Source organism: Alexandromys fortis, unplaced genomic scaffold (genome assembly GCF_014885135.2).
Source record: "Alexandromys fortis isolate MF-2015 unplaced genomic scaffold, M_Fortis_MF-2015_v1.1 scaffold_18, whole genome shotgun sequence".
In the NCBI taxonomy this organism is placed as follows: Eukaryota; Metazoa; Chordata; class Mammalia; order Rodentia; family Cricetidae; genus Alexandromys; species Alexandromys fortis.
Window position 1 is genome coordinate 6,528,882 of NW_026067897.1, and position 12,448 is coordinate 6,541,329.

The 12,448-nt window shown below is 41.0% G+C and overlaps 1 protein-coding gene across 10 annotated transcripts in view; it reads left to right on the forward strand.

Annotated features, from left to right (window-relative positions):
• The window catches only part of Asph (aspartate beta-hydroxylase), a 209,180-nt gene that overhangs the window by 56,355 nt on the left and 140,377 nt on the right, over window positions 1-12,448 (forward strand). For 9 of the 10 annotated variants that reach the window (XM_050164096.1, XM_050164090.1, XM_050164038.1 and 6 more), the window contains 7 exons: window positions 2,399-2,431; window positions 3,669-3,725; window positions 5,178-5,225; window positions 5,663-5,695; window positions 7,241-7,279; window positions 8,231-8,266; window positions 9,739-9,783. In XM_050164096.1, coding sequence (XP_050020053.1) covers window positions 2,399-2,431; window positions 3,669-3,725; window positions 5,178-5,225; window positions 5,663-5,695; window positions 7,241-7,279; window positions 8,231-8,266; window positions 9,739-9,783 — 291 coding nt within the window. The remainder of the gene's footprint in view (window positions 1-2,398; window positions 2,432-3,668; window positions 3,726-5,177; window positions 5,226-5,662; window positions 5,696-7,240; window positions 7,280-8,230; window positions 8,267-9,738; window positions 9,784-12,448) is intronic. The other variant, XM_050164049.1, reaches the window with a different exon arrangement.

A 12,448-nucleotide genomic window follows, 5' to 3' on the forward strand; every position in this document is an offset into this window, starting at 1 on the left:
CATAAAATAAATAAATAGAATAGTTGATAGTTTATAGTGTAATTATTAAAATGTTTCTAAAATTCCTTTACGAGCAACATTTTAATTTTATATTATAATATATATTTATAATATTTTGAGAGTGAAGCTCATTGCTTCAAAGCAAATGAACTTTTCTCTAAGATAAAATGATGCCCGGTTTCTTTCAAAGCTTGAAGGGAATCAATAATAGGTGGATTTCTGATAATGGTAGGTGCAGTGCTTGAGGGAACTCCTCCATAGCGCCACCTAGATTGCAGTCGCAATGACCCCACGGCTGTCTGTGCCTGGCTTTTGTTCCAACAGTGCCGCTGTCTCCCTATCTGTAGCTTCCACAGCACGTGTCCCCAGATAGCTTTTGTAAGTCACAGGCAGCAAGTGTTTTCAATTAGAGGGTGTTCAATAGATCCTGGCGCTCTCAGCTATGCTATTGTAACATAAAGACAATCATCAGCTGTAATTAATTGGTAATAAACATGGCTGTGTTTCCATGAAGCTCTACTACAAACCAGCTCACAAATGGCTGTAAAAACTACAAGTCCCAGAAAGCAAAGCGTGTACACTTCTGACATAATATGCTGAGAAGCTTCTTTAGTGGTAGGCAGCTTCTGATTTATGTATGAGATCTCCCAGAAACTGTCATTGAAGCCTGCTCAGGAGAGACATTCTTCATAGGAAAAGTGATAGCATTAGGGGGCAGCATCCATAAATACAAATATATAGAGTGTATATATTTGTCTGTCAGAAATGCAGACCAAACTGCTTGTGAATATACAACTGATTTCAGCTGCATTTTACATAGACGATAGGTGTTGATGGACAAGATGTAGCTTCCAAACTCATCATTTATGCCATGGTTTCCATAGGAACATGTTTCTAATTTCAGAGTAAAAATGCTCCAGCAACGATGTCCCCATTTTCTTGGTATCATGCTTGTCTCTCTTGTCTTTGGCTAAGATAACTCAAAATGGTTTTACAGTGGCCAGAATTTTTATTGAGGTGCTGCTAATCCTGCAAATTCCTGCAGTTCACATGGATTTGATATCATCTGAAGCAGGAAGGATGTAATATCAACAAGGTTAGGAGGTCAGCTCTAGACAGGAAGAAACACTTCTAAGAAAAGAAATCTTATTTTCTATCATAATCTATGATCAAAACAGATTAAATTTGAAACAAAAAATTTATCTTTGAAAATCTTTAGAGATTAAGAATATTTGCATCATCTAATCTGTAAAATAAAATATACAAAGATTGAACCATGAAAAACCAGATAAGAGAGTGTGGAGTGGCCTTGTAGGAATGAAGGGCTCCGTGGGGACTGCAGAGGATGAAGAGAAGGTGAAGGGAACAAACGTGATCAGAACAAATTCTGTACAATATGAAATTGTCCCCGGATGTCTAAAATACACAAAGGTTTTAGTGGCGAGAGTCAAAGGATGGCATTTTTGTTGTCTGAGTACGCTCAGTGACCCGGACATTTTCTGGGCAAGTGCGATAGAACATGCCTACAGTTCATTAGCTGGAAGCCAGGCTGGGTGCTGAGACCCTGTTTTAAACATAAATAGAAACCCTGGTGTGGGGTACATGCACTTAACCCCAGCACTCAGGAGGCAGAAGCAAGTGGATCTCTGTGAGTTCTAGGCCAGCCTGTTCTCTGTAGAGAGTTCCACGTCAGCCATAGCCACCAATGAGACCTTATCTGAAAACAAAATAACAAAGCCAACAATTAAAACCAAACAAAACCAGAAAGATATGCTCTTCTGTAGCTTTGTAAGCATACCAAATCTCCATTCTTGTTTTTTTTTTTTTTTTTTTGGTTTTTCGAGACAGGGTTTCTCTGTGGCTTTGGAGCCTGTCCTGGAACTAGCTCTTGTAGACCAGGCTGGTCTCGAACTCACAGAGATCCACCTGCCTCTGCCTCCCGAGTGCTGGGATTAAAGGCCACCACCGCCCGGCTCCATTCTTGTTTTTATCTGTGTTTTCAATACACGTTTTCACTTTAGAAAGCAGTAGGACAAAGCTGGTCAATCGAATCCATCTGCAGTGGGATGTGAAGAGGATTAACCACAGTCTGCACCTTTCCTGCATTCACCGCACCAATTGCTTTCTCTCTTTAACCCCAGGCTTTAGGGTGTGTCAACACTGTGGAGCTGCTGGGTGGGCACAGAGTGCAAGAGCCCTGTGATGTAAAGTAGTGATTAAATGATAGAGACTTAACTGATATTTCCGTGCTTTATTTTAATAGTTTTATCATGAAGTCATTAATGAGTACTGGAATTACTTGAATTATCATTCAAAACAGACTTAGAGACATAGAGCAGATATATATACCATATATAAGATAGTAGTAATATCAATCTAATGTTTTTTTTTTTCCCAGAAACTGAGGATAGTTACCATATGGAAGACACAGGTAAGAATTTATTAATTAGAGCGAATCTCCTAGCAGCATCATGAGTTACGTACTTTTTAAATTATTCAGTGTATCATAGGACACGTAATATTATTTGTGTTTTGTTTATCTTCATTTTCTGAACATAAATCCCAAGTAGTAGAATTACTCTGTCAAAATATACAAAGGAACTGTATTTGGGGTTGCTGTTATATACCTGTAATTTCAGACTCAGAAAGTGGAGGCAAGGAAGGTTGTTAGCACACACACACACACACACACCACCACCACCACCACCAACAACAACAACAACAACAGCAACAACAACAACAAAACCAAGCTGGACACAGTGTCCTACACCTATAATCCCAGCATCTGTCAGGCTAAAATAAGAGGATTGCCCTGAGGCCAGCTTGGGCTATAAAGTAAGACCTATCTAAAGCAGAATGAGAGAGAGAGAAAGAAAAAAATCAGAAACAAAGCAATGCCCATGTATTCTTTATAGGCTTAAATTCTGAAGTCGACAAAAGTTCCCTGCATGTCATGAGACTGTAGAAAGCTTGTCTGTGCTAGAGCTGGATTCATCCTCTTTCAGGGAGCCTGTCTTGACGAGTTTTACTCCAAGTTTCAGAGCCAATGATTCGCCTCTTGAGTTTCAACCCCTCTTGGTATTTTTGAGTGGCTTTTGGGGTCCACATCGCTTCAGTGCTGTGGGTGTATAAGCACTGGAATTGTCCCAGTTGGGTCTGGTCTGGTAAGACCCCTTGCACAGTGCTCCTGTGGCTGGAGGTTCTTTAGAGCAAGAGGAGGGCTGAGCTGTGCTGCTCTTTGGTGGCACTTTTTTTTTTTTTTTGTTTTTGTTTTTTTTTTTGTTTTTTTTTTTTTTTTTCAAGACAGGGTTTCTCTGTGGCTTTGGAGCCTGTCCTGGAGCTAGCTCTGTAGATCAGGCTGGTCTCGAACTCACAGAGATCCGCCTGCTTGGTGGCACTTTTGTGTCCTCACGTGGTGTGAATTGCTGACTAGTAGAATCTGTATCTGCCACACGAGCTAGAGCTAGCGCTCTGCTGCTCTGTGCATGGGTGATAAGTGCACCGAAGCTGGGAACTGCATGTCTTTGTCTTTGGCATCAGGTACAGATCATATGAGTTTGTTCTCTGAGTGAACTTGGTGGATCACAGGATTTGTGGCTTTCCAGTTTTAGGGATCATACATAAGCCTTATTTGAGACACTTTTAATTTCCGCTTTCCTAATTCATAGCATCACAGGACCATCCAGATGACGTGGAAGAGATGGTGAATGAGCAGGAAGGCTCAGGTTTGTGAACATTAAAATTTTCAATGTGTATTTCTGTTGGAGGATGTGGCTTAGGAAGGCTCAAGTCAGGGTGAATGGTTTACTCTGACTTCCCACAGAGGTGTCTTCATAGGTCTTGCAGTTGCTCATATTCCTTAGATGACAGACGGTTTTTTGCATATTGTTTAGCATTACAAAGTAAATAAAGAGAAAAGAATGCCTTCTATCACATCATTGGGAGAAAACATGCAAACTTTATCGCTACATTTATAGTATAAGAGACCACACCCAAGTGGGCCAGTATCTCAGAGGCCATTGGCTGAAGAAGTTCCCACAGCACCTCCCCCTTTGCTAAATAAGAGCGTTCTAAACCTAATACAAAACTATATACAGTAAGAACAAATATCAAGTATAAAAATTAGAATTACAACCAGCATAAACAATATCAAGCAAGAAACATATGCTAAATGTTTCAATAATTATCCTATCCTAAGGAGTTTAAGTTTTGTATTAGAAATGGCTTGGCCAAGTCATGAGAAGAAAGTAACTACAATTATCTTGTCCTCAACCCCATGGAAAACCTGACAAGGGAAATAATATTACTTGAGTAAACAGGAAGTGCAATCAAACAACTTCCTAAATGTGCAACAAATGACAGAGACTACTGGCTACCTGGGCAATCACCCAAAGTCTCATTTGCAAAATTGGAGCAACCAACCTTGGCTGAGGCCTAGAGTTACTGACAGACATTTTCAGATGCACATTGGGATTCTTTTAAGGGGCGCAGGAATGGAAGAGAGGGTGATGTCGTAGAGGCAAGAGGCTGAAAACCTTAGTCTGCTCTTTACCAGATTATCTCTGCAGCTAGACAGCAACTTAGGGGCTTTGTCGTGTGAAATTTAATCAGAAGAGAGTAGTAGTACATCTGTTAGTTTTTATGGCTGTGACAAAATTGCTGAGAGAGTAGCTTTTAAAGGACGAAAACATTTTTCAGTTTCATTAACACATTGGCTTTCATGATGATGTTTTCGTACATTTGTGCAGTGTACATTACGTACTTACACACATCCATCCCTATCACCCACCCTTTTCTGGCTCCCCCCCACCATTCTGGTCTCCTCCGTTTTTCACAAAGAGCCTGTGAAAGGAGAGCTGGATGTATTCAAAGACCCTCCCCCAGTGACACAATGGCTGTTCCTCCAATAAGGCCCCACTTACTAACAGCCCTTCAGCTATGAATTCATTGGTGGATTAGTTCATTGATCCTTATGATCCAATCACCTCTTGATAGTGCCACTAACGGGGGCCTGAGCCCCCAACACAGGAGCCTTTGGCCATATTTTTATATCTAAGCCACAGCAGTATCTGCCTTACAAGGTTTTTCGAGTTAGAATTAACGTGTGACTCTTGTAGCATGGTGTCTGTGATGTGTATGCTGTTTGCTATTAGACAAAATCTTCTCCTTTATTTTAGGTCCCAGGGAAGCAGTAACGGATGCTGATAAGATGCAGCAGGATACAGGTATTAGATGGACTTTGCCGTTCACTGTTAGGTCAGCGAAGCACCTTTGCCGTTACTGCGTTTAATTGCTGGCTTTTTCTTTCAAAAACTAAAGATTCAATTTTAGTAGGACTTTTTTTTTTGTCCTATACCAAAGTTAGTTTATTAAAAGAATATCGCGTGCTTCTGTCTCCTCCCTTACTTAATGCCCCATGGTGACAAAGCAGACACCTATGCTAAGTTTTTTAGATTATTAGCAAGAATTTTTATGAGAATGGTTTTAACATTCCTTCCTTTTGGGCAGAGACACACATTCGTAACTACAGCATTAGTTAGAATCTATGATTAAGATGAGGCATTTTAGTATTTGCTTTTCCCTTGTTTTCTTTAGTAACAAAGCTTTAATACTTATATTGTCTTAAGTCTCCATTTCTTTCTTTCTTTCTTTTTTCCCCCAGAGGAAGCAACACAACAAAATCATGATGCACCAGGTTTGTAAATATTTCTCAACCCTAAGCCACTTACTTATTTTTTTAAATGTATTCATAGTTTAAGTACAAAATGTGGAGAATTATGTTCTAAGCTATTATTTTCATGCAACATCCAACAACCATCTTGAAAGAATTCACATGAGAAAATTTTCACCCATTTCAATGAATCTGCCATTGCCTAAATAATACTTTATTTTATTTTTACAAATGACAATTATAAGCTATTTAAAACATTGATACCATTTTGTGCTCCCTCCTTTTGCTAACATATGAATGACCTTCAGTCAGAGTTTGTTTCCACAGAGCTGTCCTCTCTTGGAGGTGACTAGCATGGCATTTTGTCCTGGTGGAGAATTCCAAGCGCTGGCCTCTGGCTGGGGTCCATACATAGGTTAGGCAGGAGTAGAGCAGGCCATTGCTGTTCCCACTGCTGTCGTCTCCAGGCACCTCCAGACCTGTTTTGTTGAATTCCATGAAATGGATTGTTTCCCTTCTTTATGGGCAATAGAAGAAAGCTTGGGGAAGGCGGATCAACTGCTCAGGATTCTGAGAAGAGGAAGTAGTTTGTGACGCATTTGTCTTTAACTAGAGCATCTTCAGAATGCTGTGTAGAGACAGAAGTCAGCTGAGAGGGACAGAAGGAAGGCTGAGAAAATGGGCAGGACCTATTGCCCTGCAGGCAACTGCAGCACTGAAATTCAGACCTGTAAGCTTCGAGGTTGTGGGAGCCCTATTTTAAGGGGTTGCAACTTCTTGAGAGTTGGCAAAGTGCACAGAGAAGTTAAGAATTACAGTATGTGTGTAGGTTTGATATGCTACTTTGTTATGTATGTGTTTAAGATTCGGGAAAGAACCAACTTCGCTATCTACAACAGCCATTTCTAACGGGATATAAATAATGAGCTTAGGTTGTCTTTAAAATTCTTTTAAAAATTAAAAAACTTGGCCATTGAGGTAACATTTTAGAAGGTCAGTTGGGAGGGAATGGCTTGCTGCTGGGTGTGGGGGAGGGCCATAGGGACAAGGTGCTTGCATCAAAGCACAGAAACTCCAGGCCCTGTGTCAACAGATGGCTGCAGGGATGGGCACTGGGCCCTGGTTACCATGGTAAATGAAAGGTCCTGTCAGCCGGTTTCCACTAAGAGGATAGCAGAGGGGTGTTTGTCCCCAGGTTACCATCTGAGAACCAATCCCTATGCCTGGTAAGAACTGAGAGCCAGGGCAATTAGTAAGCTTCAAGCTCACACAGACAGGAAGACAAACAGGAGAATCAGTGTCAACAGTGAATCTTGCAGACAACTGGTTGGGGAAGGAGCTTGTACATCCCTCTGTGAAGGAGGGAGTGTAAGAAATTACCATCTCCATGTCTACCCAGAATGTTTTACATCATTTAGCCAAGCTCCTCCCCTCCCTGCTCTGTAATACACATGGTTAGAGAGTGCGCCTGGAAGTTAAAAGTTATAAATGAGCTAAGGCTGGACATGGTCCATTGTTTTTATTGCTACTCAGCGCCACATGATCTTTCTTTCCCCTTTCACTTCATAGTACACGAGCATTCAGAAAATGAAGGGATAGAGATTTCAGGTGAGTTTTTCAATGTTGACTGTATTTTACCTGCATAGCTGGGCAGTAAAGAAGAGATATAGGAAATGCAGTAGTTTTTCAAGCCACTAAGAAATAATTAGGAATTGTCAAACATGGTTTCTACAATAAGACTGGTGCTGGACGGCCCACAGATATCAAAATCGAAAGATACTCCAGGCCCTTGCATAAAACAGCACAGCATTTGCATTTGCAACCCCTAACCTGTGTTGCTTTCCCAAGCTTTTGAACCATCCCTGCATGACTGACGTGGAATGCCATTTGCATGCTCCGTCAATCACCAACCTGGAATGCCATTTGCATGCTTTGTCAATCACCAACCTGGAATGCCATTTGCATGCTCTGTCAATCACCAACCTGGAATGCCATTTGCATGCTCTGTCTGTGTTTGTTATTTTGCTTCAGTGTCTGTATATCTCACTTTTCTTTTTTCCCTTAGTGTTTCTGATCGTTGGCTGGTAAATATGAGGATGTAGAACCCATGAGCACAGAGGAATTTTTATTTTACATCAACGGGAGTAACATTGGTCCCTCTGATTAAACTTTTGAATATAATTTAGAACTGAAGTTGATTTTGTGATATAAATGCTCAGGAGTCTCCCATAAGGAGACCCAGCTTAGACAAAACTTTCTGAGTAGATTTTAGTCACTTTAGGGATCTAAGTCAGTGGTTCTCAACCTGTGGTTCACATCTATTTGGACCCTTTCACAGGGGTTGCCTAAGACCACTGGAAAACACAGATATTTATCAGTTATGATTCATGACAGTAGCAAAATTACAGCTATGAAGTAACAATAAATAATTTTATGGTTGGGGGTCACCACAACATGAGGAATTGTGTTAAAGGGTCACAGCATTAGGAAGGTTGAGAACCTCTGATCTAAGTGGAGGTGAGTTACTGTAATGTGTTTGGTCTATTTCTTTTTTTTTAGATAATGCCATAGAAGATTCCAGCATCATTTCAGAAGGTAGGTTATTTTTACAGAGATGATCTTTTATTCTATATCAATATAGATAAGCTTATTTAAAACATGTATGCTGAACTGTGTGCTTACCCAGGGCTGGGGGTGAGCCATGCTGGGATGGATGAAGCCAACAGGGTTCTTTTCCATGACGCTGTCATTCTAGAGACCAGGCATAATAAAAGAAGAGTGACAGAAGCAGATTTCTGTGAGGAAAATAGATGCGGGTGAAAGGGCTACCTTATTTATGAGTGAGTGGCCACTTCGGAGAAGGCACTCTGGCGATAAAGGGTTTAGAGAAGGCATGCTGGCGATAAAGGGTTATTCTGGCTGGAGATCAGCAGGAAGTTGTGATGTTCATGATGTTATTTAGATGTGAAGGAGGGAAAATATAGTTATCATTTGGTTGGTTGGTTGATCAGGTTTTCTTGGAAATGAAGGGATGTTTTTTGAAAAGCAAAAGTAACTGCTTATACTCATTTAAACATCAGTGTTTCAGTACAGCAGAGTTAATAATTCTTAGTGTACAGAAAGCTCCACATAGGTTGTTTTCATTGGTCCTCATGGTAGACAGTGAGGAGGAGATGGGACAAAGATCCTTGTGCTGATTATTATTATTATTATTATTTTATACAAATGTGCTGAAACTGGAACAAGGCCTAGTGAGATCTGGGTGATCCTGGTTGATCCTGATTCCACAGGCTCTTACAATTCTTAAGAAACAAAACCTAACAATCTCATGGCTAAGGTAGTGTTAAATGGGCTGAAAGGTTTGAAGAAATTAGTATGTGACATAGTTTATAGCGCATGCCTGCCGTTGTCTTACAGTCAGCTGGTGATGATGTCTCCAAGCAGCAAGAGAAAGAAGTTAGTGTTCACATCCGCATCAGAGTCATCTTGGGATTTCTGATCCTGTGGAGAGTTCAGTGGTAGCTCATGCTGGTGTGCAAGACTCTAGGTTCAGTGTGGAAGTGTTGCAGCTCTGAGGGGTAAGGCTCCCCATGGCTAGTGTTGCAGCTCTGAGGGGAAAGGCTCCCCATGGTTAGTTAGTGTTGCAGCTCTGAGGGGAAAGGCTCCCCATGGTCAGTGTTGCAGCTCTGAGGGGAAAGGCTCCCCATGGTCAGTGTTGCAGCTCTGAGGGGAAAGGCTCCCATGGTTAGTGTTGCAGCTCTGAGGGGAAAGGCTCCCATGGTTAGTGTTGCAGCCTGGTCATCCCTCCACTAGTTTATAGAGTCTGATGCTAACTGTAGAGAACCTGGTCTTAGTGCCATCTGCTGGCTGTTAGCTGGGTCACCTCCTGCGCCTGTTTTGCAAATGATTGGGAAGTTTGCAGCTTTGCTCAACTGTAGCTAATTCTTTTGTCCTGAGGGTGTCAAATCCTAGTGTTTTTATGACAATCAGAGGTGAATTTTGTAAAAATGATTGGCGTAGCCATGATCTGCAGCATATAATGGATTGTTGCTTTGTTTAATTTTTAGAAATAAATGTCCCCTCTGTGGAAGAACAGCAAGATACTCCACCAGGTATGACATGTCCTTAGATCTAGTGTGTTTTGCCGTTTTTTTTTCTTTTTGGTTGAATTTAAAATACTGTTGGCATTTTACATTTTCAAATGGGTGTTTTAATTTAAAATCTAAAATGCCGTTGGTGTTTTACATTCATAAAATACCGTATGAAACAGATCTATAGTGGATAAAAAAATCTTGAAGAGGTTTTCTATACTTAAAAAAAAAAGACATTTGTTTTCTAATGACATAACAGAGTCATGGAAAACACATTCCTGGTTCAGACTGATACATGTATGTCATGTAGAATTTAAGAAGTGTTTAGTCAATTTCTGTATGAGCATCCCATTGTGGATGCTGGTGAAGATGCAGAGCATAAGTTGGGGATTTGTGCTTTCTATTTTTCCATTTTGATTGTCAACGCGTCTGATGGTGGATATAGAAATGGTTATCTCAGAGTGGGGTGGAATGGTGTGTATGTATCCACACTGCCCACCTTGCTCCTGTCTTCCCAGCCTTCTGGAGGGCATCATCAGTGCCCACGGCCGCCTAGTCTATTCAGGGTTGCTCAGTAGCCACGACATGGAACCCACTTCCCCACCCTCTCCTTTGCCCCACGGTCCCCTGTCAACACTAGTGAGTTCAGATCTCTCAGGCCAAGACTGTTGCTTTCTAGTGCTTTCCAGAGGTGTCACAAACTACACTGGTGATCAGGGATCCATGTGGACAGGGGAAAGAAGGCTTTCCTGGGTTTCCTCTTGCACTTCCTCTCCAGTCATTTCTTACAGTTTCTGTATTTTATTGCTTTTATCTGTGGTTATCTTGGTTCACCGTTTACTCCTTTTCAGACTGTGTGCAAATACAAATCTTAAGCAGACATGTGAATAACCACTATCGGTTTTGGCAGGAGTAATTGTACCTGCCAGAATTAATTGAATACTGAATTTCAAGCTAAAAAGCAGCCAATAAGTTAATGAATAAAATAATGAATATTTTTCGTTGTGCTTCAGTGTGTGTTGTAGTTCATTTGGTGGATGGAATGTTTTAGTTTCTGGTAGTTTTCATACCATGTACATGTATGTTAATTAAATTCAGAAACATTTAATGTAAAGACCCCAGTCATTGGTATTACAGTGTAAATGAAAAGATATCCATGGAGACATTTGTGTGATGGCTGTGGAATAATGTGTATTCTGTCATTTAGAATCGGCAAGGAGGGCAAGCAAAGCTGAAACTTACTGTTTCTCTGTTTCTTGTTGAACATTGCTTGACTCTGACAGGTAGAACGGGTTATAGAGTTGGCATTTGATGATTATAAATCTTTAAAGACAAGTATTGAGAACTAATCTTGGGAATAATGAATTTCCAAAGAGTATTTTTCTAGTTGTAGTCTATACTTTTTAATTTATTATTGCCCTTACTATCCTGAAAGGAATTGAGCCTATGCCTCTCTGCCTTTATTTCATTGCCTTACAACCTGACACTCTAATTGATTTGGAGAATGCCCATAAAATACCAATGGTTACCAGGGTAGTGTGGTAAGGTGCTTTGTAAAGAGATACTTTCCAGCCTCAATAAAAGCACATAGAACTGAAGGCGTGATCCATGGCAGGTTTCGCAGTGTGTGATGAAGTCTCAGGGAGTAGTGGATGTGGCTGTTTCTGTTAAGGGATTAATTGGCTTGATCTGTGAGCTAGAGAGAAAGGAGCTGGAAACCTGAAGGAACTAATCAAGAACTGGGCCCTGGAACTGGGTTTTGTCAAAGCTCCCTGGATGCTTTGCATGGCTGTTGTTTGACCTTGCTGTGAGAAAGGGTGAGGCTCAGAATCAGCGGTCACTTGGAGCCTTTGCATGTGGCTGACTCATTTCCTGTATCCTGACTTAGTCTTACTTCATGGTATAGTTTGTATTATATAATGGAATGGGAAAATGATCAACCTATGTTAATGGTATTTTGGTTCATTCAGTTGACTAATTCTGCGAAAGTGTTAACTGTTTGTCTGATGGTAAGAGCTGTGGGGACATAGCCATCAGGTCTGTACCTCACCAGAGCGCTTCTCTGGAAAGCTGGGCTGTAGGGCTTCTGCAGAATGCTAAATCTTTGCTTTCTTCGATCATTCTAGGGCTAGGTCACACAGTTTCACTGTTGCTTGCTAAAGTTCATGATGAGGTAATTACTGTTGTTGCTCCCATAAGGCGTCATGGCCATAGAAACAGTCAAAGGGTAGGAAGCAGTGAGAGGTAAGACTCATCAAGCATTAGATCATTTTTTCCCTAGGACATTCATGGATTAACTTAACAGGTAGAACACCATAGAGGCTAGATTTGCATGTGTGTTAACTTTGCAGATTAGGAGGCTGAGATGTGGCAAGGCCATGACCTTCCTCAGACCCCACAGGTGACTAGTAGGAGAGCTACTGGATAATAAATGGTGACTCCGGAGCCCGCCATCCTGCTGTCTTCTAGAATGTCTCAAGGACATGAAGGTCGAAAAGCTGATGGAAGTTTCTGGGGCCTTTTGAGTTTGATAAGTTAGACTCGCCCATGTTCCTGTATGCCTTTCTCAGTCTTCCTTGGTTTATCACATAGGACTGGGATATGTAGAGAATCGGCTTGGAGAAAATTTGTGGCACACAGTTTTCTTTCTTTTTTTGTCTTTTTTTTTTTAATTTTTTTTTTATTT